The 27,526-nt window shown below is 43.5% G+C and overlaps 1 protein-coding gene across 1 annotated transcript in view; it reads left to right on the top strand.

The window, feature by feature from the left end:
- The first annotated feature begins 1,452 nt into the window (after window positions 1–1,452).
- LOC125937793 (NADH-quinone oxidoreductase subunit I-like) overlaps window positions 1,453–27,526 on the top strand; it is a 38,454-nt gene continuing 12,380 nt past the window's right edge. Inside the window, 3 exon segments of the mRNA XM_049652719.1 lie at window positions 1,453–1,656; window positions 4,937–5,001; window positions 5,928–5,982. Coding sequence (XP_049508676.1) covers window positions 1,453–1,656; window positions 4,937–5,001; window positions 5,928–5,982 — 324 coding nt within the window.

Genomic DNA, 27,526 nt, shown 5'->3' with positions numbered 1-27,526 from the left:
TTGTGTCTTCCCACTCCCCTCTATGCTGGACTGGCCTGCAGCCACTCAGGCCTCCTTGCTGATTGTCAAACAGCTAAACATGCTCCTCACTCACGGCCTCTGCCCACCCTGGTCATGCTCCCACAGATCTGTATGGCCTGCTCTCTCGCTTCATCCAGGGCTCTGCTCAAATGTCATTCTGGCAGACACATCTTTCCTGGCCATCCTGCTCATACCCTTATTCTATTTTATTTTCTTTCGTAGCACTATTTTTTACCACTTGATGCATTTTATGGTCATGTTTGTTTGTAATACAGCTCACTTGACTAGAATATAAGATCCATAGAGAAGAGACCTTCCTGCTATACCCACAGCACACAGTGGGTGCTCAGTAAATATTTGAGGAAGGAAGGAACGAAGGAAGGAACGAAGGAAGGAAGGAAAGAAAGAAAGAAAGAAAGAAAGAAAGAAAGGAGGGAGGGAGGGAGGATTGTAGGGAGGGATGGAAGGGGGAAAACAGAAGAATGGAGGGAGTTGGGAGAGAGGAGGAAGAAGGGGATGAGATGAGAGGTGAACAGAGAGCTAAATGGGGTCTCTGAAAGTAGACATGGGAGGCACCCAAAGAAACATTCCTACTTCATCCATTCCCTGTGCCTGGGATAATCCATTCTGAGTGGTAAAGAAATATCTTGACTTCATGTTAAATGAACTATTGGTCATGTTATTGTCTTCCATCCCCCAAACCCACGTTAGCCTCTGCGTTAGTGCCTATTCTTTTGTTCTGCCGTGTTAACCCTAACTAGTCCCAAGCCCTTTCAGAAAGGTAGCCCTGCCCTGATCCTCAGTCTGATGGCTGGAGACCCTTCTGCCTTGCCTTACAGAAGTCTGCCCTCCTCCGTTGTCCCCATCCCAGTCTAGCAGCAGCCTGTGCTACCTGAAACACTTTCCCAATGTCAGTTGATGGGAACCCCCCTGACTCCTGTCTGCTACACAAACAGAGCCAACCCCAGCTGCCACAGTGATTTTCAGTCTTGTGCTGGATTCCAAACCTCTTCTCTTGCCCACCTTTGGTTATTGCAGAGTAGACCATCTTTCTCTGTACCCAAGACATCATTAAAAGTTATAGAAAAGAGAATTTAAAAAGAAAACAATTAAAAAGTGAGATGGCATATGTGGATATATACATATGTATCATATATATGTATATATCAGAAGGTCTTTGGCCTAATAATAACATGTCACATCAAGGCAAATGACCAAAAAAGTAAAATTTCCCGACTTACCTCCCTGAAGTGGACTCATCTGCGGAGATATGGGCCTGGATGGGGTTCTAATTACTTCCTGCCCTTTAATTAGAAGGGCCTGTCAAATCCAGAGTTGACCCAATGGATCAGTATACAGGTCTAAGCTAAGGCAGCAAATGGTGATTCCCTCTGAGATGCCAAAAAAAACCTGGGCTCCCCTAGGTAAGCCATGGCTGGCCTTGGCTTTTTGGAGGTCCTGCATGACCAGCAAGTTCTCCCTGATCTGTGCAGGCCCTTGTCCCTGACACAAACCCCCAACATTGACCTAGAACCAGTGCCAGGTGGCTTCGGCCTGGAGTTTTTCTCAGCTAGACTCACTATCCTGGGAGTTTCCCAGAAAGTCATTGTCCTTCCACAGCCATCTCTCAATGCAGTGAGATTGTTTGTGGGAGAAAGTTGATGGATGAAGGGTGATGTCACAAGCTGCAGCCAGGCTGTTTTTCTTGAAGGCTGCCCACACAGTACTATAATCATGCAAACTGAAATTCAGGAAATAAAATGGAACACAGATAGTTTGTCATCCTTGTTAGCAATGGAATTGATGAATGAAAGGTCCAATCATCCAAAAGTCCCTGAATTGGGTCTTCTTGTTCAAGAAGACAACAACAAAAATTGGCTTTTAAGTTGCAAAGTAGACAAACTGAACAATAAATAGTTGTTGAAATAGTTGTTTGAGCTTCATCTCCCATTCTTGCTCCTGATCTGTGGTTTCCTAACCACAGTATGCAGAGCAAGTGGAAACAAACTACCCAAATTCCGAATTATTAAAAACTGGATAAGCAGATTGAACAACTGAGAGAAGCCATATTTTCATAGTTTCCTGGGTGATTATTAAATACGATAGAACATTGTCTACTTTGTTATAGATTAGACACCCAGACTCACTTCCAAGAAAGGCTTCAGGTGAGCAAATGGTTGCCCTCAATTTTTCACTTTCCTTTTCTATGGCCCACCTAGGAGAGACCGAGGAGTTGAACCAGTCAGGAAGTTCAGCAGTTCTCAAGACATACTACAGACAAAAAGATGTAGTTTAAAAAAAAACAACTGCTTTCTGGGGTGCCTGGGTGGCTCCGTTGGTTAAGCACCAACTTCAGCTCAGGTCATGATCTCGCAGTTCATGAGTTAGAGCCTTACGTCAGGCTCTGTATTGACAGCTCAAAGCCTGGAGCCTGTTTTGGATTCTGTGTCTCCCTTGCTCTCTCTCTCTCTCTCTCTCTCTCTCACTCTCTCAAAAATAAAATAAAAATTAAAAATCTTTCTTAAAAAACTACTGCTTTGGGGACAAATGTATGACCTGGCCAGAAAAAGGCCTTCTTAACCATTGGATTCTAAAGAATCCAGCAAAACTGAAAGTAACAGACAGGTACAAAATTCTAAACAAAAAGATGAGTTGATATCATAAGACACAGACAAATCAGGAAAGAATGGTGGGCAGTGGCTGTCAGACCAAACACATCAATGACATCCTAACATAGATTGTCAGGTCTGAACTAGTGATACAGCAAAGTTATAATTCTGATCCAAGTATGGGGGTTGGTTCCCTCCGCCCTCCTTCTGGACAATCTGCTGTATAGACATGCTTTGTTTGGTAGAGCTGTCCTTTATAGTACCCTTGGCAGACTCCTCCTAAGTGTTAGAATTCTTGGGTTTGGCTTCTCTTTTTATCTCTTCTCTTTCTACCCTTCCTATCTAGATCATTCTGATGGCTTTAAATAGCATCTCAAATCTCAAGCCTCAGGTCTGAGCTCCAGAATCATTGGTTCCAGTATCCACTATCCATCACCACTTGGATGTCCCATGGACACTGTTAACATGAAATGCACAAATCTTTCACTTGCTTCCTTGTAAAATATCTTTGTCCTCTTCCTATATGCCCCAGCTCAATAAATGGCATGCCCACTCATCCATTTCTCAACCCAGAAATGGGATCACATTCAACCCAAGTTCGGTCAATTCTACTTCCAAAATAGGTCTCAAAATTATCCATTTCATCCCATCCTCGCTGGCACTTTCCTAGTACAAGTCACCATCATCTTTTGCCCAAACTAATAACCAGTCTCCCTATATCCACTCTTGCTCCTTCAAATTCGTCCAGAGTTACTTCATCCATCAAAAGATGGATGATTGTGTCATTCTCTTTCAGTATATTCCCACTGAATTCAGGAGAGTCTAGTCTTCTTCCTGTGGCCTAAAGACTCCAAGATGTTGCTTTTGTTTATCTTTTGCCTTGTCTCATGCCCGCATTCCCTTCTGCCAGTTTCAATGGTCTTAAACATGACAAGGTCTGTTTGTTTTTTAGCTCACTTGTTTATAATCTTCTTTTTCCATAAAACTGTTACTCATTTTGTCATTACTCTAAATCCTGTCCCTTAAAAGTGTCCTGCAGTAGGTATGCAATAAAAATGTATTAAACAAATGTTGATGGATGCTGGAAGTCAGAAAAAGAGCCATCTTGCATCAACTTGAATGGTTCCAGTAGTTGTTTGACTTTTGAAGAAGGAAGTATGCCAAACTATCTCCTCAATCAAAATATGCTTTTCCTGGGGTGCCTGGGTGGTTCAGTCAGTTAAGCCTCCAACTTTGGCTCAGGTCATGATCACATGAATCGTGAATTTGAGCCCCACATTGGGCTCTGTGCTGACAGCACGGAGCCTGGAGCCCCCTTCAAGTTCTGTGTCTCCCTCTCTCTCTGCCCCTCCCCTGCTCACTCTCTCTCTCTCACTCTCTTTCTCTCTCTCAAAAATAAATAAACTTTTAAAAAAATATGCTTGTCCTGTTTTCCTTTCTCTCAAGGTCTGACTTAGCAATACCGGTGAATTTAATAACTATTTGTTCTGGTCACTTACCATGAAACAAACTACCCTCTCAACATAACGGCTTAAGATGACAATCATCCATGTTATTATGTTCAGATATCTTGTGGGTCAGGTATATTTAATCAGGACACAGTAGCGGTGCCTTATCTCTGCTGCACAATGCTGGAACTTCAGCTGGAAAGATTCAGAGGCTGACAGCTACCTGATAGCTGGGAATTTAAACCATCAGGTAGCTCCTTTGCTCACATGTCTGGTTGCTAAGCTGAAAGAACTCAAAGATCAGACTGGTGACTAAATACCTTCTCATGGCCTGTCTACATGGCTTGGCTTAGTCACAGCATCATGGCCTCAGAGGTCCAAGAGCTAATGTTCCAGCAAACAAAGAGAGGAGGGCTTATCACTTTTTATGATCCAGCTTCCTAGGTCAAATAGTGTAGTGTCACTTTCACCCTACTCTGCTGTTTAAACAATCACAAGCTCACTCAAATTCAAAGGAAAGGAAAGTAGACTCTCTTGAGGATTAAGGGACAAGGGCACCCTGTGGAAGAGAATGTGAGATGGGAGACATTGGCCATCTTTGGCAAATACCATCTACCACCTGTCACATGTTAAAGTACAGATGAAGAAGTGCTGTCTGCTCTACTCCCTTCCTTAGCTCACCCTACCTTCCTGCGTTCCTAGTCCTAATTATTTATAACATGTGGTCAACATACCGAGAATATTTTGCATCCCAAAAGAGTGAATCCCCTGGTGGGCTTTTCAAACCACGCTAGAGGAAGTAAGGGAAAAGACTTGTAGCTCTAAGGTAGATGCCCTTAGATCTTACCCTTACACCAGGTAGAGGCCCTACAGATCTTGAACTCCAAGATTTCCAGAGGCCACATGTCTGCTGATATCAAAGGGTCAGGTTTATATTCTTCACACATACATGTTAAGCATATACACCTGATCCTCATTACTCATGGGTTCTACCTTTGCAAATTTGCCTACTCACTACAATTTATTTGTAACCCCTAAATTAATATTCACAATACTTTCACAGTCATCTACAGACATGTGCAGAGCAACAAGAAATTTGAGTTGCCCCATGGGCTCATTAACAGCTGGGTCACACCAGACACTGCTTTGCCTCCTTCAGTGTTTGCATTCTCCCACACTGTACACAAGTGACCTTTTGTGGTCAGTGTAGTACCATGTCTTTCACACTGGGAGTGTAGTGCTGACGCATGGTTAATTGGTCCTAAGCACACTAAGGCTGTAATGTGCCTTACATTGAAAATACATGTGTCAGGCAGCTTTATTCAGGCATGAGTTAGAATGCTGCTGGCTGTAAGCTCAATACTGATGAATCCATGATGTATCCTAATTAAGGTATTTTTAATATGTGTCTTTTACACATGTAAAACAAGGTTATGTACACACGTAAAACAAGGTCATTTGACAAAAATGTTGAGACCAGAGGCTCTTAGGAACCTAATTTTGTGTTTCTCCTAAGAGCAATTGTTTTGTATCTGCTAATTCAGTGTTTGCAGAGACTTTATGTACCATAACTACAATGAGTAATGAGAATCAACTATAATATATATCAGGACTGTTGTAAGCCCTAGAGATGAAATAGTGAACAAAAAAAACACAAAAATGGAATTTACATTCTAGAGGAGAGAAGAAGACATAAAGGAAAAAATGATACAATATGTTAGAAGGTGATAACCATTAAGGAAAAAATAAAGCAAGGGATGGGAGATGGGGAGCTTCCAGGGTGGACTTGTTTTTTTTGTTGTTGACACTGTTGTTTTCTGTTTCATTTTGTTTTGTTTTTTCAAAACAGAATGATGAAGGTAGACCTGAAGAAGATTCAGATGACATTTGAGCACACGAAAGAGGTATGAGGAAGCAGGTTAAGCAACCTCTGGGAGGAAAGTAGAAGGAACAGACAGTACCCAGGGCGGTAATATACCTGACATGTCCAAACCAGAATGGGGCTCATGTGCCTGGAATGGAGCAAGTAGGAGATGAGGTCACACAGGTAAGAAAGTTCAGCTCAACGGGGCCTTCTAGCCCATTGTAATGATTGGAGTTTTCAATCTGAGTGAGAAACTGTCAGTAGCCTTGGTTGAAATAAGAGCATGATCAGAAGAATGTTGCAAAGATCTAGACTTGAAGGATGGTTATGGTCAGTTAGGAAAAGTGATCAGAATCCAGATATATTCTGAAGGCAGAGCCAACAAGATTTGCCACTGCATTAGATGTGAGGTTGGGAAAGAAATAGTGACATCAAACATAACTCCAAGGTTTTTGGCCTGAGAAGTTGCAAGGATGATGTTGCCATTAACTGAGAAGGAAAAAAACAAAACTGTAGATGAAACAGGTGTGAGAGAGAATATCAGGGTTTCGAGTGTACCTATTTTAAGTTGAGGTGTCCAATTAGATTTCCAAGAAGAGATATAGCATAGATAACTGGGTGTTCAGGGCTAGAATCAGAGAAACCCACACTGGTAATATACCTTTTGAAGTCCTCAGTGTATGGATAGGATTTAGAGACATGAAACAAATGAGACCACCAAAGAATGACTGCAGGTTGGGAAGAAAAGAGAAAGGGTCCTCGATTGCAATCCCAGGTCACTCCATTTTAAGAGATCAGAGAGACAAGGAATGAGCAGAGAAGTTTGAGAAGCAAGGTCTCCTAGAAGCTGACTGGAGACAGTGCTACCCAAAACAGAGAGTGATAAATGGTGCCATCACGTCCAGAAGTCAGATAGAATGAGGACTGAGGAGTGACCATTGGACTAGCAACATAACAGTGATATGCTGGTTAAATGCTTCACAACAGGCTCTTAGGAGGGACAGAAATCCCTAATCTGTAGTTGGTCAGTTTCCATATTGAAAATACTCCTACCATGGCTGATTTCAAGCTGTTAATGTGAGGTCACTGAATGCAGCTTTTAGAAGAGATGTGCACAATTGACTCTAAAGAGGCAGTACCAGCTGGCACTGGCACACCTCTGAATGCTAATGGTATTCACTGCCTCCGAAGGCTTTGGCTTTGGCTTCCAAGGGGGAACTGCCTGGTCAAGTGTACTTGGCATGGCTGAACTGCATCACCTAGACAGAGCCAGCCAACATTTGTCTTATCAATCAACGATCATTTAGTGAGGACAGCTAAAGGACCTCACTGGAAGTACTGGGACCCAGAGCAGGATATCATGGTCCCTGAAGCCTAGACTCATGCTAACCTTTAAAAGAGAGAGCATTCCAACAATGAAAAAGTGTAAGGCACATCCCCTAAGCCCACAAAAAGTGCAGAGTGGAGTTACACAGCCCCAAGACAAGGAACACCAAGGACTGCCGGCAGCCACCAGAAGCCAGGAGAGAGGTGTGGAATAGATTCTTTCTCAGAACCTCCAAAAGGGACCAACCCTGCCAGGCCCTTGATTTTGTACTTCTGGTCTCCAGAAATTTTGTTGATGTAAGCTGCGGTAATTTGTTATGACAGCCCTAGGAAATGAACACAGATTGTTAGGATGACAGCATTTCTCACAGAAACATGAGAGAAAAGGAGAGGAAAAAAAGAAGATTAAGAAGTATGGTCCCTGAAGCCGAGTGAAAACAGCATGCCCAGGAAGAAGGAATGATCCCTGCCCTGCTGCCCGTAACAAGTTCTGATCCTGACCTGCTCATCATGGACTACGCTGTTCGCTTCAAAGCTGTAAAGTAACCTCCCCAGTGGCCCCTGGTGGTGCCTACCCCTTCCCCCTAGTTCTGTCTTCACATGTAGGCATCAGACAAAATTCACTGCTTTAACAGAATTAAACCATCATGAGCCATTAACACATCAGTTCTGTGGGAAGCAGTTCTCTGGTGATTTAATGTAGAGTGAGAGAGGAGAGAAAGACCCAACAAGAAACTACCTGGGAGTCCTGGGTGCTTGGGAATATTAGCAACAAATGGAGAGAGGACTACAATGGAGGTGATAAAGAATAAGAATAAATCATGCTCGTGTCCTTATATTTTTGTGTTGGCTGTTCAGGGACCAAAAGTGGTCATTTGATGAATTCCATTTAAAGCCACTTACTAAGGACCTGCTAAGAGCAATACACTCCATTAGACGGCTAGCAGAGCTGCAAAGATAAATAGATCCATGTAATAGAGCCATCTTCAGGGAAGAAGGCTGACTCTCGGAGGAAGGGAACATGTATTGTCGTGAGTGAGCAGAGGGAAGAAAAATGTTACCACACCCCTCAGCTTCTGGGTAATGACGCTCCCGAAAGAGAGCAGAGTTTTTAACATTGAGAGCTCCGTGGAGCTCTTCCTTCTCCAGATGGAGGTCACGGACACCATAGCAGACTAAAGACTTCACGGGAATCTGGCAGCTCAGAGATCTTCCCTTAGGTCTCCTTACCCCCCTACCCATATTCTGAACAAAAGTTCCATGTGAAGGAGTTCAGGTGGAGAACCCACTGGAAGAGTCTTTGTCATTATAAGCAGGAAGAAAATGGCAAATGGGATAATTATTTGTTTAGTTCAGTCCCCTTGGAGTCCTATATTTTGCTCAGCTTTTCATGGTTTGGGGATAAAAGTTGTTTTTAGGCCTAAGGGACTCAGCTGATCGGCCGGTTTCCCAGTTCATCTTTCAGGAGTGGGCACAGCTTTGGGAGACCAGTTTTTACCCTCTGAGCTCTTGCATTCCGTCCCAAATAAATATGTATTAAGAAAATGACGCCAAGTGGAGCAAAGTTCAGGAGTGGGAGGAAAGTTGACATAAAAGCCTCAGCGACAACAGCTGGCCCCAGGAACGAATGACAGAACTGAAGGGGATATTAGTGAGTGGAGCTGAGCCAGTCACATAGCAAAGTTTTGCAGGAAGAAAAAAGGGAACAGGGAATTAATTACAACGAATTCCTCCTAAAACACTGAGAGTTGGAGGCCGCGCATAGGTTATTCAAAGGGTAACTTCGAACGCTGCAAGGTTTCAGAGCACTTCTTACAAAGGAAGCTGCAGGGATCTCTGCCAAGCGTATGGAATTTCCAAGTCAAAGTCAAGGGAACTGGCTTCCGAGCCTCCTGGAAGTGGATATGTGGACACAGATGGCAGTTTTGCTTTCAGGTTTAGCGAGGAGTAAACTTCGGCTCCTTTGGTTTTCTTACTCGTCTCTATCCCCTGCTGATATTTCCCTTGGCAGAGAATGATTGCACTGACCAAGCCAAATGCAAGCTATAAAATCCAGCAATGCTTTCTATTGTATTAACTCCAGCAAGGGGTTAGAAGGCCCCGGGACAAACATGACTGCTGTGATATTGGAGCTTCATGGTCTAAAGGGGCAGACCAGACCCTGGAGAAGTCTAGTGTGTGGGGCAGAGGCTGAGAATGGGGATTGGAGTTGGTGGTCACGCCAACTTTGTTTACTTTTGGTAACTCTTCTCAGAGGATGGTGGGCAGACCAAAAAATCATTCTGGAGAGGAAGCCAAACAAATAAATATTTCAGGAAGGCTGCAAATGAAGAGAGACTTTTCTAATAAAGCTAATTGGACCGTGGAGAGGCTGCCAAATGCTGCTCACTCTGATCTGTTTTGTTGGCAGTGAAAGTAAGTGAAATAATTGCTAGCCCTTTCTTAGAAGTGACCCTTGTTGAAAAAAAAAAATCCTGTGTTTTGCTAAGTGGTCTGTCTCTGAAGAACACTGTGAGCAAAAGAGAAACTCTAGCTGTGACTTTGGCCAAGTCAGGTAGTCATGCAATTCAGGACGGGGCTGGGTCCCAAGCATTCCACTTGATGCAGAAAATGAACCACCAGGGGGACCTGGGTGGCTTAGTCGGTTGAGCTTCTAACTTTGGCTCAGGGTCATGATCTCATGGCTCATGAGTTCGAGCCCCATGTCGGGCTCTGTGCTGACAGCTCGGAGCCTGGAGCCTGCTTTGGATTCTGTGTCTCCCTCTCTGTTTCTGCCCTTCTCCCCTTCGCTCTCTCTCTCAAAAGTAAAAAAAAACATTAAAAAAAATTTTAAAAAGAAAAAGAAAATGAAACAGATGAGGGGAGAAGGTATAGTACGACGTTGTTGTTGTTGTTGTTGTTGTTGTTGTTGTTGAATATTCTTTGGGCAAGGGTGCCTGGATGTCTCAGTTGGTTAAGCATCCCACTCGATTTCAGCTCAGGTCACGATCTCGCAGTTCATGAGTTTGAGCCTCACATCAGGCTCTGCACTGACAGTTTGGAGGCTGCTTAGGATTCTCTCCCTCTCTCTCTGCCCCTCCTCTGTTTGCATGTGCTCACTCTCTCTCTCTCTCCAAATAAACAAATAAACAGTAAAAAATATATTTTAAAATATTAAATTTAAAATTAAAAAAAAAAAATTAACGTTCTTTGGGCAGAAGGTCACCACTCCCTAAGCCTGACCTGGAACCGCCCATCACCTCCCAGCTATTTGTACTAAAATTAAGTTGGCCAGAGGGATGAGGTGAAAGGTAAATAAGATTCCTTGTTAGTCCATGGTTTTGAACCCAAAGTATTCTCTTGTGGACACAAAGAGGATGTGGTAGAGTCAAAAGCATTCACTGAACAGTTCCCCTGTTGTTTTAAATCAATTAAAATTGATTTAAATGTGTCTGAGGACACATTTGATGAGACAGCAAACTTGCTTCTTGCCCATCATTGGAAATCAGTGTGACCAGTTCAAACCCCATCCATCCTCTTCTCACCAACCCAGTTTCACAACAGGAAATCCGTACCCTTATAGAGACGGTATGGGTTAGCCAAGCAGAAGAAAACCTTTCAGACACAGAATGCAGAGGGCCTCTGTTATTTAATATCTCATGAACTACTCTCCTCATGATCAGAGAGCAGACCCCACTAGCATAAGTCACAGAGGAGCTGAGTTTGCATGGGGTGGAGGGTTGAAGGAAAGGTCTAGAACCAGAGTGTCATGTGGCATGGTCCAACCTAACAGCCTAAGTGAGGAGCCCTGGGAAGCGTGGGGATGGCGTGAGAACAGAGGTAGAGAGAGACAGAGCCTGGCTAATTCTTGGGTCAGCCCTGCGTGTCAAAATACCCTCTCGTCAGCCAGTTTCTGAGGCTTGGCTTGTCTCCACCTGGAGACATTTCTTTCGTCACTCCTGCTTCCCTCCTGGGAACATTACTCAAGCTGAGGAAAAGTTTGTGCTGCCTTGAACTTGAAACTAACTTGTGGCACAATCTAGTTACCAACATGGAATGATTTGGGGGGCTCTGGGAAAACACTCTACTGCCCAACAGCTTCCACACCTTTGTGCCAAACCGCTTATCATTCCCGTATGGGTCACGTGCCCTTTGCTTTCTTCTGGTGATCTTCTTTATACGTGCATCTATCTTTCAACTTCCACTGGTCTAAACGTATGGCAGCATGGTTGAGGGCCTTCTGGTTCCAGATATTCCCCGGGGGGGCTGCTACAATTTGGATGTGCTAAGGATGTGGAAATGTAAAGGCATGCTCTCTTACTGAGAACAGTCTGCTATCAGAAAACACCACTCATTTGCTGTAGACCTGTAAACTGAGGAAGGCGGGCTTTTCTTGACGTATTATAAACTGGTCCAAAGCTTGCCTGGTTAATTAGGTTCGTTACAAAAATAGGTTAATTGCTGCTCCCGGGATGGCAGCCCCTCAGTGCCCTGCTCCTCCCTCCTCTCCAGTTCCTCACCACCACCCCCAACCCCCACCTGGGTTCTGGCTCCCTTTTTCTCTTATTTGGATTACCTACTCAACAGCCTCCACATTTGTCTGCTACAATCCCATCATTTCAAGGTGGTGCAGTGTACCTATTTACAATGCAAATCTGACCACGTTTCTCTCCCACCTCAGGCCTCCTTCTGCCCCCATGTTTCCTAGAAAAGAACATCTGGTGAGGCCTGCAAACCCCTGCCTGACTCTTCAGTGCCACCTGTCACCCTCCTGCTGCCCTTCAGATGAGCAAGATGTCCCTTACTGACACCAAGCTATTTCTCTGACTCTGCTTCTGCTGTCACCTGTGCTCCAGGGCCACTTCTGTGCCTCCCTTGGCCAACCGCTATGGGTCAATGAAGACTCAGCCCAGGAGACTGTCCCTCGGCCGAGGCCCCTTCTCCTCCCTAAGTACCTTGTATGCTTTCATCACAACACCCCCGTGAGGTATCATTACGAACTGTTCAATGAGTCTCTCCTCATTTCTTGACAGCAGCGAATGGATCTCATTCATTGCAACCCCAACATCTAGGCCAGTGCTTCTCAACTGAGAGGTATTTTTTTCTCCCCAGGGGATATTTGGCAATGTCTGGAGACATTTTTGGTTGTCATAACTGGGTGGGCGGTGCTACTAATACCTAGTGAGTAGTGGTCAGGGGTACTGCTAAACACCTACCAATGCACAGGGCAGTCTCCCACAACAAGAAGTTATCAGGCCTCAAAATGTCCATAGAAACCTTGATCTAGAACAAAGCGTACATACTTAATGCTGCTTAATGGGAAAAAAAAAATGTGAATATATGTCACTGAATCAAACTCTGCTCTCAAGCAAGGTCCATGTGATAGCTATTAGGTTGAGAGAAGGAATTCAAATGAATGTACTCCTTCTTTCATGATGATTTAGTTTAAGCCTGATCTCCCATTGTGTTCTGAAAGTTCAGCTCCAGGAAAGGTATTTCAGGAATCAACTGAACAAACAAGAATGGTATCTTGGGACAGTTCTCTACTAAGAATTCTTAACCTGGAATAGAATCAAAGAATGTCAGAAATAAAAGGGGTTGTAGAAACCACCCAGTTCAACCTACCAATTTTATAAGTGGGGATTCTAGGTCCTGCTTGATAAAGTGACTCACTCAAGGTCACCTTGCTAGGAATGATGGGAGTCTGGGAGCCAGTGGAAGAATGGCCTGTGTTGTGACTTCACCAAAAATAAATATAAGACTGTAGGGCCCATCTATGAGTCTCTAATAGAGACTGGGACCAGGGTGAGGAGGTGAAAAGGGTGGGGGGGGGGGTTAGATTTGCCCCTTTGGAGAGATAAGAACAAGAGAAAAATATAGAGAGCTGGGAAAGAAACTTTATAATATATCTTGGTTTTCTGAACTTCCAGACCTTTCCTCAAAACTCATGCTACTGAATTTGATGTCAGCCTGGTGCTAAAGTCTATACCCTGACACTTCAGATCACACACAATCCAAACCTTTCCACCTGCCAGTGTCTCTCATTGGAAGCAGCAATGATATTCTGGGCAGGACAATTCTTTGTTTCAGGACTGTTTGGCATCCCCAAATGTCTGTTGTATCTCCAACCATGATCATTAGAAGAGAAGCCTAAACATTTCCAAATACCCCCTAGGAATATGGTACTGCTTCTCCTCCCTGACCTTTCAATCAGAAACCATCAGTGACCAGATGGCAGAGTCGCATTTTTATTGAGCAAAGTACATCTTGGTTGGGACAAGAAAGCAATCAGAATAGTAGACTAGAGTGGTCTTAATAACCATCTTCATCAAAATGACCTGTGGAGTCTGCTAAAAATAAGATTCCCACCTCAGGGGATAGAATGCAAGAATATATATGTTGAGCAGTTTCACCAGGTGATTCCTATGTACACTAAAAGGTTTGAGAAGCATGTCTTAGCACTAGCTCTGAACCTTGCCTCCAAGAAGAATCAATGTTTAAAAACAACACTGCTTATATGCCACTCTTAGGGATCCTGAGTTAATTTGACTACATTGGGGCCCTGGCATGAGATGTTTTAAAAGCTCCCAAGATGATTCTGATATTCATCTGGGATTAAGAAACACTATTACTAAGGAGTACTGCAAAATAAGATGTGACCACAAACTCATTTTCCCCTTCTTTCTTCTGAATTAGATACAAATAACTTAAGACTCAACAACTTCTCAACCTTGGTTGCATCCCCCAAGAAGCTTTATAAAATCCTAATGTCCGAACCATACCACATACCATTGAAGTAGGAATTTTGGGGGATAGGACTCAGGCATCAGTATGTTTAAGGGTTGGCAGGTGCCTCTAATGTGCAGCCAAGTTTGAGAACCACTGATTCAGAATATTTAACTATATTCTCCCATAATCTTCTGCTCTTGGCTTCTTCTATCTCTCCTCCAACCTCTGGGCTTCCAATGTCTGAGAGAACTTGTGGAGTGGGGGTTAGATGAGACTGGTGAGGGGATAAAGAGCAAGATTTGGCCTGTTCTTCTTTCCACTGAATTCCTGGCCATCACTTATCTAGCACTCTGGGAGTAAAGGACAGTGGAGAACCCTCCAGATTTACTGTTATATATTTCCAAGAGGAAGATTCTTGAACAAGCACCAAGCTTGTTTTTTTTTTTTATTTTAATCTCTGTTCTTCCCAGAGGTTTCTAAATATCATTGTAAGATAAAGATTTCAGCTTTTATTCCTCCCCAACATTTCATTTATGTGGCACAAACAGGTCAAAGAAGCAATGGAAAGTTGGAAGCCATTCTCTTCTAATTAGCAGAAGTCACAATGGCTGAAATTACTTTAGCAGTAACAGAGCCAGCACAAGCACCTGGAATGTTAATTACTGTCACTGGTAACATGACTGCTTTCATAACTAAGAAGGATTATTAATATGTCACCGCTGCAGTTAGGACTCATAAAAGACTTCCATCCTATGTCTATTTGGGTAATGACCCCCAAATCTGCCTTTGGGTGGATTGGAAGGTCCCATGTGCCCCCCCCTTTAAAGAAATGCTAAATCTGACCTCATTGCTAAAGGCAGAAGAGTAACATGAGCATAGAGACAGAGATGCCTCCTCTTTGACATGTTTTATAGTCATGTCAAAACAGGGGCTGCCTGTACCCCTCATTTTGCCAACTCCAGCCCAATTTGTTGCTGCTGCTGCCTTGAGATGTAAGAGAAGATTGTTCTTTCTATGCTAGGCTAGGCCCCTAGTGCTCAGAATAAAACTAAGTCTGGAGTGTTCTGGCTCCTAGGGTTAGATTCTTTCAATACGCATACACATGCATGTGTGTGTGTGCACACGCAGTGCACGCGCACACACACACACACACACACACACACACGTTCTCTCTAAGACATATCATTTGCATTGCGCTGGTGGATCCTGGTGTTGAGTTGGGAATCACTGGTCTCCACTCTTCTTTCCTCTTACTCAGTAGTCCTTCCCTGCCACATGGTCTCACTTAGGACCAACTCTGATCATCAGATAGTTTAGCAAATCTGAACTGCAAATCCTTCCTCCTCCAGGAGAAACCCTTCTCCTTGCGTAAACTTACATCAGCAAACAAAGGTGAGGGTAGGGAGGGAAGAGCACAGGATGACAACACATAACAACAGGATCTAAATCTAAATCAAAAATGTCCTCCAACAGGTCAATACTTGCCTGAAAACTGCAAACCCCAAAAGGGATCACTCAAGTGATTCTTCCCAGAATTCCAGGCATTTTCTACCCCAAATGGCCTCTTACAACTTAACATGGTGGTTACAACTTAACACGTAGTTCCCACCACTTACTATTTATTGAGCATTGTACTAAGCCCTTTACATATGAGATCTTAATCTTCACATGACCCAAGGAGGGAGGCATGACATCACTATCCCCACTTAAGAGGATGAAATGTGCCCAAGTTTACTCAGCCAGGAAGTGTGAGAATCTGAGTCAAGGTGTGCCTGGATCTGGAAATACACACCATTAACTGCTGTGCTTTATGCATTGGCTCAGCCTGCTACTCTGACTGCCAGTACTAGCCAACCTTGCTTTCTGCCTATCATTCCAGTATGTGTCACATGTCCTTTGCTTTCTTCCTGTGACCCTCTTTAAACACTCATCTATCTCTCAACTTCCATATGGCTGGATGTGTGGCATGGTCTTGCCATTTTTCTGTGCTTTTATCATAGTTTCTGTCATCACATTTGTTGACCTCCCCACTCTTACAGTCTTGGTTTAGTTCTCGCTGAGATGGAAGAGGTCTTTATCAACCAGTCTCATGGTTCTTTAACTGGATCCCAGCCATGGCATCTTTGTGTTCTATTCCTTTTACCAGTGCCCTGGTACTATAAACATCTAGAAGCTAATATTCCAGGTTTGTTACAGGTACCCCCTTTTCTCTTCCCTCTGCTTCCCTGCACTTGTTTTCCCAACCACAAACTTAGAACCAGTTCTCCAGAGGTTGGGTCAGAAGCACTTTTTTGGCACCAAGAACATTAGGAAGTAGTAGGTCTGCCAAACACCTTTATTCTCTCCCACTTCAAGGTGAGTTACTTGTCTGTCCATACTCTTCTTAGACTAACCATCTAAATGTTTTCACTACTAATTGCATTGCACAATTGTGCACTATAGTGTTTTGTACCTTCCCAGTACCCTGATTATGATTTAGGGAATCATCCTTGCCTTTTAGTCTATATACAATCAATCTATGACCTTGGGGTGGACATGTGATCCAGACCTTCCCACTCAGAATATGATTTCTCATTGGCCAAAGGATTGGCTCAATGATGTAGACAAATAAAGCCAATAAGAATTAAATCTAGACTAGTCTTCAAGCAACTGGAAGAGATTCCAACTCTTTACTTCTGGACTTGTAGTCATGAGGATATAAGCTGAAGTTGCTGGCAGCCACTGGTCCACAAAGAGTAGACAGTCTATGTGAAAAAAGAAGAAAGCAGAGCCAAGAATTGGAGAGTGACTGGGTCCCTATGACATTGTCTGAGGCTTTGAACCCAGCCATGACTCAAGCATACCCATAGACTCTTCAGCTACATAAGAAAATAAATTATCTTTTTGTTTAAGCTGGTTGGGTTGGTTCTCTGTTACCTAAGTGAAAAGGTTCACAATACAATATTCTTCTCATGGGTCATTGAATGATTCCTCATGCAAAAGAATAATCCAGATGCTGTTCTGGGATAGACTGGTACAAAAACATCTCTCTGATAATATACACCCTTATGTCCAGAATCTTGTAGACACATGAGAAATGGCTTTGTAAATAGTAAACCAAGTACTGATGAAGTAATATTCATATACTTTAGTGTGCATTTGACTTTCTCAGTATGAGAGTTAACTGAGGAAGCATAGAAAACATATAAGGCTCTGGGTGCTGATTCCCAGGGTATGCTAGAATGGGGTGTTAAGGGAAGAGGCTAGATTTGGAAAAGACAGAAAGAATCAATATGTATTAAAAATGAACATCTTAATTTTGCCTGAGGCCATGTTTCCATTAACTGGCTTTTGGACCTGAATCAAGAGTAGCAGAATTGAAAACTTAATAAAAACAAAACCCATGGAGAGAAAATTTTTCATAATAGCCCAAGTGAAAGTAATGACATGAGCTAATCCAACTTGAAGTTTAAACAAAGAAATTACTCCATGCAATGGGACTGCTTCATTTTGTTTCAGAACTAAATACCATGAAGTAGACTGTAGGTCAGGGAACCTGGCCTAAATACACTAGAGGATGGGAGAGATGGAGATTAATTACTCTGCTAGAGGAGACAGGGAAAAGGAACAAGAAGTTCTTCCATGGCAAACGACCATAAAGCTTTTAAAAAGAAGTATTCAAATAGCACTTCAACCCATAATGCAAGTTATGAGAAGCTTATTGGGCAAAATGTTGTTGATTTTTAAAATTCACTGAAAAACAGTCAATTAAATTTTTAATTTCCTTTTTATGATTGATGCACTTGACTTTTCAGGACCAGCGCCTATAAATTGGCATTCAGATATTAAGGTCAGTGGGAAGATGAAACATTTAAGCCTTCCTTTAAGGAAGGTAGTCTGCCACATTTTTCATGTCATTGTGCACACAGAAAATGACAATAATTTTATGGCATAATGTAAAAGGACTCAGTCATTTGAGGAAGAGATTGCTATCCTGGGCCACCCCAGGTCCACCCAGATCCCAAAGACAGGAATACCTCTTTTCCACACAAGTAAGCTGGGTCCACCAGTTAGGAAAGTGAGTCAAAGACTCTCTGCAGGGGTAAGCCCACACTGAGGTCACATGGAGAAGAGGACAAGGCACTGAAGTAGAGGGCAAAGACTGGCACTTTGGTTCTAGCTCTGCCAAGTGCAGGACATTGGACAAGGCCCTTAGTCTCAGTGAAACTTACTCTGCTTACACATAAAACAGGTTTGAAGATATCTTACATTCCCTACCTTACAGGGTCACTAGGATCAAGAGTACCATGTTCATGACCATAACTGGCAACCATGGAGTGCTAGAGAAATGTATGGCATGATGATGATGATGGGTGTGGTGATGATGTTTTCTCCCCACCCCCACCTCCAACTACTCAAGACTTCCAGGAGTTACCCCGCAATGGACAAGAACTGACACTGAGGAGAACAATAAGCTGCTGAAGAGAATGACTGGGAGCATAGAGTGTGGGAAGCTAGTCTGCAGCTCAGCTTTTGTGTTGGGCCAAAGAGCTAATGGGGTTTTGGCTTCGTGAGCACCTCTGTTGAAACTCCCTGGGGAATTTTGCTTTATGAAATTCCCAGCCACATAGGATCCCACTGGGTTGGTGATTAGGAGCCTGGAGGGCTCTCTTTTCGACGAGAAAATGTGTTTGAAGTCTGCTGGGAAGAGCTGTAGGAGGGAGTTGGGGGGTTCTTCCCTGACTCCCACTGTGCGTTGACAGAAGCTGCCCCACCACTGCTTATTGCCAATTCATTTGGTCTCCAGAGCCAAAGAAAATATATTTGAAGTGAACTCTTTGAATTAGACCCATTTTTCACTAGGATCCACAGATGGTAAAATATTAATGAACAGGTGGGTTGCGCAATACTTCCAGACTATTTTAGATAGGTTTTTACAGACTAAGTTATTAACACCAGAGGTGCTGACATATATTCCAGTATAGTTAGCCGACCCAGAAGTCATTGATATCAGCACAGAGCAAGTTCAGGACTATCGGACACAATGTCTACTTTAGCAAAAATGGAGTAGTAGATAAAGGGACAGACTGAGATTGCATGCAATTCATCTCTGCAGATAGAGACAGCTAATTTTGTAAGGCATTTCCAGCAAAAGCTGTGACAATGGCTACTGTAGAAGTCTCTACCTTTCTTTTCTGCCTGGGAAGGGTATTCTGTGATATTTACTGGAAAGGAAGGGATGGAGGAGGTGGAATAGTTCCTCTAGAAGTCACATCTACAAACGGAACAAATCCTGGAGTCCCTCAAATTTCCATCCATACAGGAAGTTACGCAGAAGGAAGTATGGCCTGGCAGCTAAACCATTCTAGTCTTGAAGACACATTATTCAGTAACACTTGTCCAGAGCCTCTCCTCTAGCTCACAGTGCTTCACATGCTCTCCATTACCAAACTTTAAAACTCTTTTCCAGCCCCAAACACTCAGTAACATGTGTGGCCCTTGCTTATATCCTGATTTGAGCAAACCAACTTAATGCAACAGTAGAAAGACAATGAGGGCAAGTTTCATTTGGATGGTGTACAATATGATACCAATAAACTATTTTTAGTTTTGATAGATATGGTGGTTATGTCAGAAAATGCCCATATTTGTAGTAATGCACATCTTTTTTTTAAGTTTATTTATTTGGAGAGAGATAGAAACAGTGTGAGTGGGGGAGGGGCAGAGATTAAGGGAGAGGGAGAGGGAGAGGGAGAGGGAGAGAGAGAGAGAGAGAGAGAGAGAGAGAGAAACTATCACACAGGCTCCACACTGCCAGTGCAAACCCTACAGGGGCGGGGTGGGCGGGACTTGAACTCATGAAACTGTGAGATATGACCTCAGCCGAAACCAAGAGTAGGACGCTTAACTGACTGAGCCTTCCAGGAGCCTCTGTAGTAATGCACACTTAAATACATAGGTGAAATGACACAATTATGAGATTTGCTTTAATACACTTCAGCCAAAAGAAATGGGAAGGAAGGAAAAAAGTAGAAATGATGCCAAAGAGGGAACATACTGACAATTGTAGAATTTGGGTAACTGATATTTGAAGTTCATTATACTATTTTCTCTAATTTCGTATATGCTTGAAATTTTTCCCAAGACAATTCTTTTACAAAAAGAGAAAGAAGAAAGCAAATACAAATATTCTCAGAACATGATAAGCACAGGCAAAAATAAGTCAGATAAGGGGCGCTTGGGTGGCTCAGTCAGTTAAGTGTCCAACTTTGGCTCCGGGCATGATCTCATGTTTCATGAGTTCGAGCCCCTCATTGGCTCTGTGCTGACAGCTCAGACCCTGGAGCCTGCTTGGGATTATGGGCCTCCCCCTCTCTCTGCCCCTCCCATGCTCACACTCTCTCTCTCTCTCTCAAAAATAAACAGTAAAAAAAAATTTTTTTAAGTCAGATAAATCTTTATTCAAACAACAATAAAAAGAGATATTTTACAGATAGATAAGTTCATCAAACAAACCTGATGTATTTGAGGACCATTTATGAAATCATGGGTCAACAGGGCACTGTGTGATATATTTCAATACAAAACCCCAAAATTATAAAAACAGGATCATGTGCACAAACATCTTAAGCCTTTATCATTCTTTTTCAGTCTGACTGGCCTAGCCTCACTCATAAAATATTTACTAAATGCATATTCCTTTTAAAATTAGCAATATACCATTGAATTCTTTACTTAGATTTTTAAAGAAAGACTTTTCAAAAACATTCAAATCAAGTCAAAAACAGTATGAAGTGAGGTAGGGCTCTGAAGAGAAGGGAAATTGAGTTAAAACTTTTCAAAACGGAATTTAACCTCATATATTTAAAGCGTAGCTTTCTGGCAGGATTCATTGTTTTCCTCCCAAGCCCTCCGGGCTGTGGCTAGCATCTGGAGGAAAGCATTGCTACTCATAAGTGGGGTTTTAAGAAACTGGCATGGATTCTGGAAGAAGCAGCCATGGGGGGGGGGGACTTTTTTGGGGTCCTCAAATAGTTTAAAGACAGCTGACATTTACATCTAACTGCTGCTTAAAAGACCAAGTTTCATTTGAGAACATTCAATCAGTTGGAATCGACTACCCCATCTTGTACGAGACAAGGCCACTGTGCAGTCTTGCGTCCCTTGTCCCATGGAAGCAGACAGCTCAGAAGCAGGGAGGCCACCGGGAAACAGGCTGGGTGAGCAGAACGTTGCTTGAGCCAGAACACTCAGATTTTTTTCTGTTTCTCAGGGTCACAGATATTTTTCCAGCTTAGGCTCTTATTTGAGCAAGACCGATATCTTGATCTAGCCAACTGATTTAGCGGAGAGTTAGCTCAAATTGGTTATTTTGCATCTTGTTAGCTGAAGGGGAAAAGGAACACTTGAATGTTTCAGTTTTCACCCTGACATGGAGATGTGAACTTGGGCGAATGAGGATTCTTCCAGCTGCAGAGGTAAGATGAACACACAGGCAGCTTTAGGACCCAGAAGAAAGGGAGGCATCCTGCAGAAAGGTGTGGTTATGGGCTGAGACTTTAGAAGGAGAGAAAAAGAAACTATCTGAGTTAGACCTTGAAGGACAGGGAGGGTGAATCAAACAGTAGTTATGGCATAAGCCAGCTCACACAGGCCGTGGTATAGATAGAGAGGGTGTGGGAAAGAGTGCAGAGGTCCATCTGACTATACACAGGGTAAATCGAAGGGAGAAAGATCAGAAGTTTAGACAAGTACTTTATGGAAAATCTGGAATGCGGGGATGGGAATATTAGGTGTTAGGTAGCTCCTGGGTGGGGCACTGGGTGTTTGTTAGACATGATGGGAGCTGCCTTGAAGGTAAATCCAGCCGTGGTGAGGAAAATGAATTGGAGTCATCAGAAGACAAATGGTAATAATCACCCCTGTTACTGAGTTTTTCTCTGGTGCTACTTTGTATATATAATCTGATTGAATTCTCACAGCAAGAGGTATTATCCCAATTTATAGATGAGGAAATTAAGCAACTTGCCCAAAGTCGTGCAGTTGATAAGCAGTGGAGGCAATATGCTTACCTCCTCTAAATCCCTGGACTCCTTCTTAAGGAGGCCAGAAGGGGTAGGAAATGATGAGGGTCCGAACTAGGAAGGCGGCAACAATGATGAAAAAGGGAGATCAAATTTTTTTTTTTTTAAATGTTTATTTTTGGGAGGGGGGGGGCGGGGGGGGGGGGGGGGCGGGGTGAGGGATGTGGACAGAAGATCCAAAGCAGACTCTGTGCTGACAGCAGAGAGCCTGATGAGGGGCTTGAACCCACGAACATGAGATTGTGACCTGTGCTGAAGTAGGATGCTTTACCGACTGAGCCACCCAGGAACCCAAAGAGCTCAAACTCTCGAGAAGAAGAACTGAAAGACTTAGCAAACAATTGCCTATGGAGGGCCTTGATGTGGAGCCTGGGTAGAAGGAGAAATGGTACTGTGGCTAAGCTAAATAAAGATACCAGAAGAAAAACCTGGTGTGGGACAAAACATTATTAATCTGCTTTTAGCTATGCTGAGTTTGAGATACCATTAGAAACTTCCAGTGAAAATGTCCATCAGGCAGTGAGAAACAGTTTGTCTGCTGAAGGGAGGAGATGGAGGTAGAAAGAAAATCTGAGGCATTGCGGGCAACTTGTAAAGCAGTAGACAGGCAAGGGAGGGCAGTGGAAGGAAACCAGCCGGGTTTTCTGTTTCTTTTCTCTCAACTCAACGGTATAGATGCCTTTTGAGCTTTGTCAGCCACCACCACCCCCAAACCATCTACCCCAATTCAGGAATGAAATGCAGAAATGTAGGACAAAATTTTACACGTGGACACACGGAATAATTCTCTGCCCTTCTGTTGTTGGGTAGAGTTGAGGTGGCTTCAGTAGAAGTGTGAGAATTCTAAGTAAAATGATAAGGGGCAACCCACTTTCTCTACCTTGCCCTCCACCAAGATAAGCCAAGGGCATCCGTCTTTAGACCTCAAGTCCTGGTCACCGTCCCCAGGAGCCACCATGCACGCTGCCCAGCACAGGCATTGAGGGGCTAACACAGGTCAGGGAGGACATGTGCCCTGTTTGGGGGTGGGGGAAAGGTGAGGCTCAAAGCTTGTAGGCGATGCATAGCACCCCTGAGATTTTTTCTGAAAATATTCTAAATGATAGAGAGCGTGGCGGAAGGGCAAGATTCCACTGTTGGATTCCCCAGCAGGTTCCACAAATGAATGACAGAGTGTCAGTGGGCGTGAAAGTGAAATAAGCACGGAAGGAGTTTGTGCAGTCTCCTTCGGTCAGGGACCAGGGCTATCGCCTCGTCACTCTTTCACTGATAGACATGTTCTCATCTCCATCCACCCTCTCCCTCGCCACTTGCCTCAGGATGTCACATGTTTCCGTTGTGAGCACACAGGGGTCACGGTAGGACAACTCTCCCACCATGAACTTGAAATGACAGGAAATCAGATTACTGAATAAGACCAAAACTTGAAAGTCAATGCTGATGAATCAGGGAAGAAATACAGGAGGGAGACCGCCCGAAAGAACAAATGTGTTCCTGGAACAGCAAGACTTGACTGGATTCTGACTGATAAGATATCTGAAGAAAAAAGGCATCCATGAGAAGGAGAACCCTGCTCAGCTATGAACAAGGCAATTGCACTTGGTAAATTTTCCTGAGTACCGACTATGAGCCAGCAGTGAGCTCACATTCTATTGGAGGAGACAGAAAATAAACAAATGCACCTATAACCAAATGTCAGGTAGTGATTTGTGTGTCCCAGGTGGAGGATCTGCAGAGCAAATGACAGTGGCTGGTGCTTAGTGGCCACAGCAAGATGTGCCCATTCGAGTTTTGTGGCAGATTTCGGAGGCACGCTCGGACCTACAGCCCCAAACCTGGGTCTCCAGCACTTCCTGGTGATATTTTGACCTACTAATAGCCCTTCTGTTGATTTCCTTCTGTGTGAATTTCATGAAGACACACACAGAGAAAGGAATACATATCAAGAGTACGAGGCTCGATAAATTTTCCAAACTGAGCATACCTGTCTAACCAGCACCCTGAACCCCTCTCATGCTCCCTTTCAGCTCTTTGTCCACCACAGGTCAACTACATACTGATGCTAACACCATAGATTTGTTTAGCCTGTTTCTGAACTTAATATAAATGGAAATACATACTGTCTGGCTTCTTTCACTCAATATTATGTCTATGTAATACATTCATATTGTTGTATGTATCAGTAGTTGGTTCTTTTTTTTCTTCATGGTAAATTTCATTGTTTGAGTATATTATGATACATTTATCCGTTCCATTTAAATGGACAGGTCATTTCCATTATTCTTTTTTTGTAAGTTTATTTATTTATTTTTAGAGAGAGAGCACAGGGAAAGGACAGAGAGAGAGGGAGAGAGAGAATCCCAAGCAGGCTCTGCACTGTCAGCTTGGAGCTCGACGTAGGGCTTGAACTCACAGATGAAATCACGACCTGAGCCGAAATCAAGAGTTGGATGCTCAACCAACTGAGCCACCCAGGTGCCCCCTATTCTCCTGATAAATTCTTTTTCTGTTTAAAGCTGTTAGAGCTAGTTTCTAATGTTTGCAGCTATGAATCCTGACTGACACATTTTTGTCTTAATTGTAGATTGCTATTGAGTGGGAAAGTGACTGAAGATTTTCTGTAGAATTTCTGTAGAAATTCTTTCTTTTTAACAATGCTATGAAGACATGGACTTCTTCTTCCTCAGCTATTTGGCAAGGAACACAGCCCACTCTGTCTCAACAGTGAGGTCAAGGGATCAACAGTAACATTCTTCATAGTTAAAACTGAGTTCCTGGCTTAAATACAGTAATTTCTGGAATAGTAGCTATAACTTGGGGTCTCTTTGGTTGCCACACAAATTGGTTAGAAGGCTGTCTTTGCAGGGGCCATTGAAATGGCCACTTCTGGGTATGTGCCTCGGCAGTTATAGTGGTTTCCATCTTGATTGTGCAATAGGAGAGGTTTTGAGATTGTGGTTTTGGTTTTCTTCACATCCCCCCTGGCCCCAGCAGCTGCTCTTGGGAACTCTGAAGAGCATTATTAATAGGGTAACACAATCCAGTGAAGAAGAAAACGACAGACTCAATGAAAGGACAGTCATTACCAGTTATTCATCCATCAGTGGGATCTTCTCATTTTCCACGCACACAAGAATGCCCCTTAATGTGGGAGTCCACCCTGTCTGAGCAGGGCTGTAGGAGAAAAGAATAGCCCACTCTGCCTTTTCCTCATTTTCCTCTCTGGCCAGGCCATATCAATTGTGGAGGCCATCATTCACGGCCTGATTTTCGAGCAATGAGTTGGGCCAGCCAGTAATTGTTCCCTTTGGTTATTCAACCCAGACGCTTGTAATCACCATGGCAAGTACTCACTGAGCACTTACTGTCTGTACCGGGTACTGTGCGAGGGACTCCATGTGCATACCTTCTTCATTAAAGGCCAACTTCTCTATCTGTGCTCTGGATACCATCCTTTCATCCTTCCCGAGGCCTCTCCTCCTGCAGTGAACACGAACCTCTCTCTGTACGTAAGCAGTCACTCCCTCTCCCCTGGATCATTTCCACGAGCAGCCATTTCTCCCTCCGGGCACACTTCCATTCCTTAGCTCTTTCACAACACAACTTCCTGAAAGAATTATCTATGGTCATAGCCTCTCTTCCTCATCTCCCAGTTTCAGCTCAGCCAACTCCAGCAGACTTTCCTCCTCTCCCTGCCACTGAATCTGCTGACTTCAAGGTCATGAATGACCTCCTTTGGCCATCCAAAGGACATCATCACCTCCGTCTTCATCTTACTAACTTCTCAGTAGCGCTTGATCACTTGACCACTCCCTCCTTAAAATCTTCTCTCCCAGTTTCCACGATGCCATTTCTCTTTTCCTCCTTCCTAACCTGCTGCACCACCTCTGACTTTTTGCTGATTTCCCTTTCTCTGTCTAATCACTATGTGTTGGAATGACAAAAGACTTGGTCTGGATCTTCTTATCCTGTCCATCTATATACCCTTTTCCTAAGCGAGCTAATTCTATCTCATGGGGATTTTTTTTTGGTTGTTTTAAGTTTATTTACTTATTTTGAGAGAGGGAGAGAGGCAGAGAAAGAGGAAGAGAAAGAGAACCCCAAGCAGGCTCTGCACTGTCAGCTCAGAGATGGACATGGGGCTCAATCTCACAAACCATGAGATCATGAGCTGAGCCGAAATCAAGAGTCGGATGCTTAACCTACCTAGCCACCCAGGCACCTCTGATCTCATGTTTTTAAATACCGTCTACATACTGATGATATTCAAATTTAAAATATCCCATCTTGATACCAATGACCCTTCCCCCGAGCTCAAGCCCCTACATCCTACTGTCTGCTCTGGATCCCCAATGTCTAAGAAGCATTTCAAACCTGGTGTAGACAAACAAAGCTCTTGGTTTCCCCATCCCCAGCTTTGCCTCCCGCTCTCAATAAACAGCAGGAATACGCACCCTCTTGTTTAAGGCAAACATTTAAAAATTATCTTTAAGTTATCTGTCCCTCATTTTCCCAAGTGAATCACCAGCAAGTTCTGTTGGCAACAGCTTCATATCAACAGTTAATTATAAGTCTTGTATTGCTTTTCGTTTGACCAATTAAAAGAAAGTTGGGAAGATGGAGGGAAACACCCAGGTTTTCTCATATTCTTCATAATCACCATTTTAATAGCTGTGTGATGTCTCACTGAGTGGACGCATCCTGATTTCCTTCACAGGCCTCTGATGTCACATCTTCACTTCTTCTCATATTTGACTTTCGTGAACAATTGTGCAGCAAATACCTGCATGCACATACAGGTGTCGTGTTTTTGTTTTTAAAATAGAGAAGCTGATATTTTAGTTCAATATAAGATCACTGAGTGGTTGCCTTAGCAGAGAAGGAACTAATATCTAAACCCTGTTCCTCACAATTCAAAATTAGAGAAACCAAGAGTGGAGGAACCGGTGTGACCTCCCAAGGTCCTGTGGCCAAGAAAGGCAAGGAGACCACTGAGGCACAGGCCGTGGGGAAAGGGAAGCTCAGGCTAGTGGTCCAGCTGTAACATGATGGATGCTTGCGTTCCTCATGTAGCTGAGACTGAAGCACCTCTGGGCCCAGCCACCCTGTTCTGGAAAGATGCTGTCATTCTGGGAAGGATGAATGAACAATGACAACACAAGCATTTGAGCTGGAACCTTGGGCGCCAAAATGTTGAGACTATTAAAAAGCTCAGCGTTGGGGTGTGGGATTACATTTCAAAGACAGCTCCTGTGGCAAGTGCAGAGGCTAACAGGGACCTCAGTCTGACCTTGGACGTGGATGCCCTGGACCACTTTCAATAGGAGAGCAGGTGGTAATGACAGAAGCCAGAGTAACTGAAGCTGGAGGCTCTGCTGTGGTCTCGTCCATTTCTCTTCTTTTCTGACCCTCTTTGGATTGACAAAAGTGCCTAGTATTCCTGACCAATAAAGCAGACTGTAGGAAGCCTCAAAAAGTCAACATTCG

This window comes from Panthera uncia (assembly GCF_023721935.1).
Source record: "Panthera uncia isolate 11264 chromosome A3 unlocalized genomic scaffold, Puncia_PCG_1.0 HiC_scaffold_12, whole genome shotgun sequence".
Lineage (NCBI taxonomy): Eukaryota > Metazoa > Chordata > Mammalia > Carnivora > Felidae > Panthera > Panthera uncia.
This window is presented reverse-complemented; position numbering and strand designations above follow the sequence as displayed.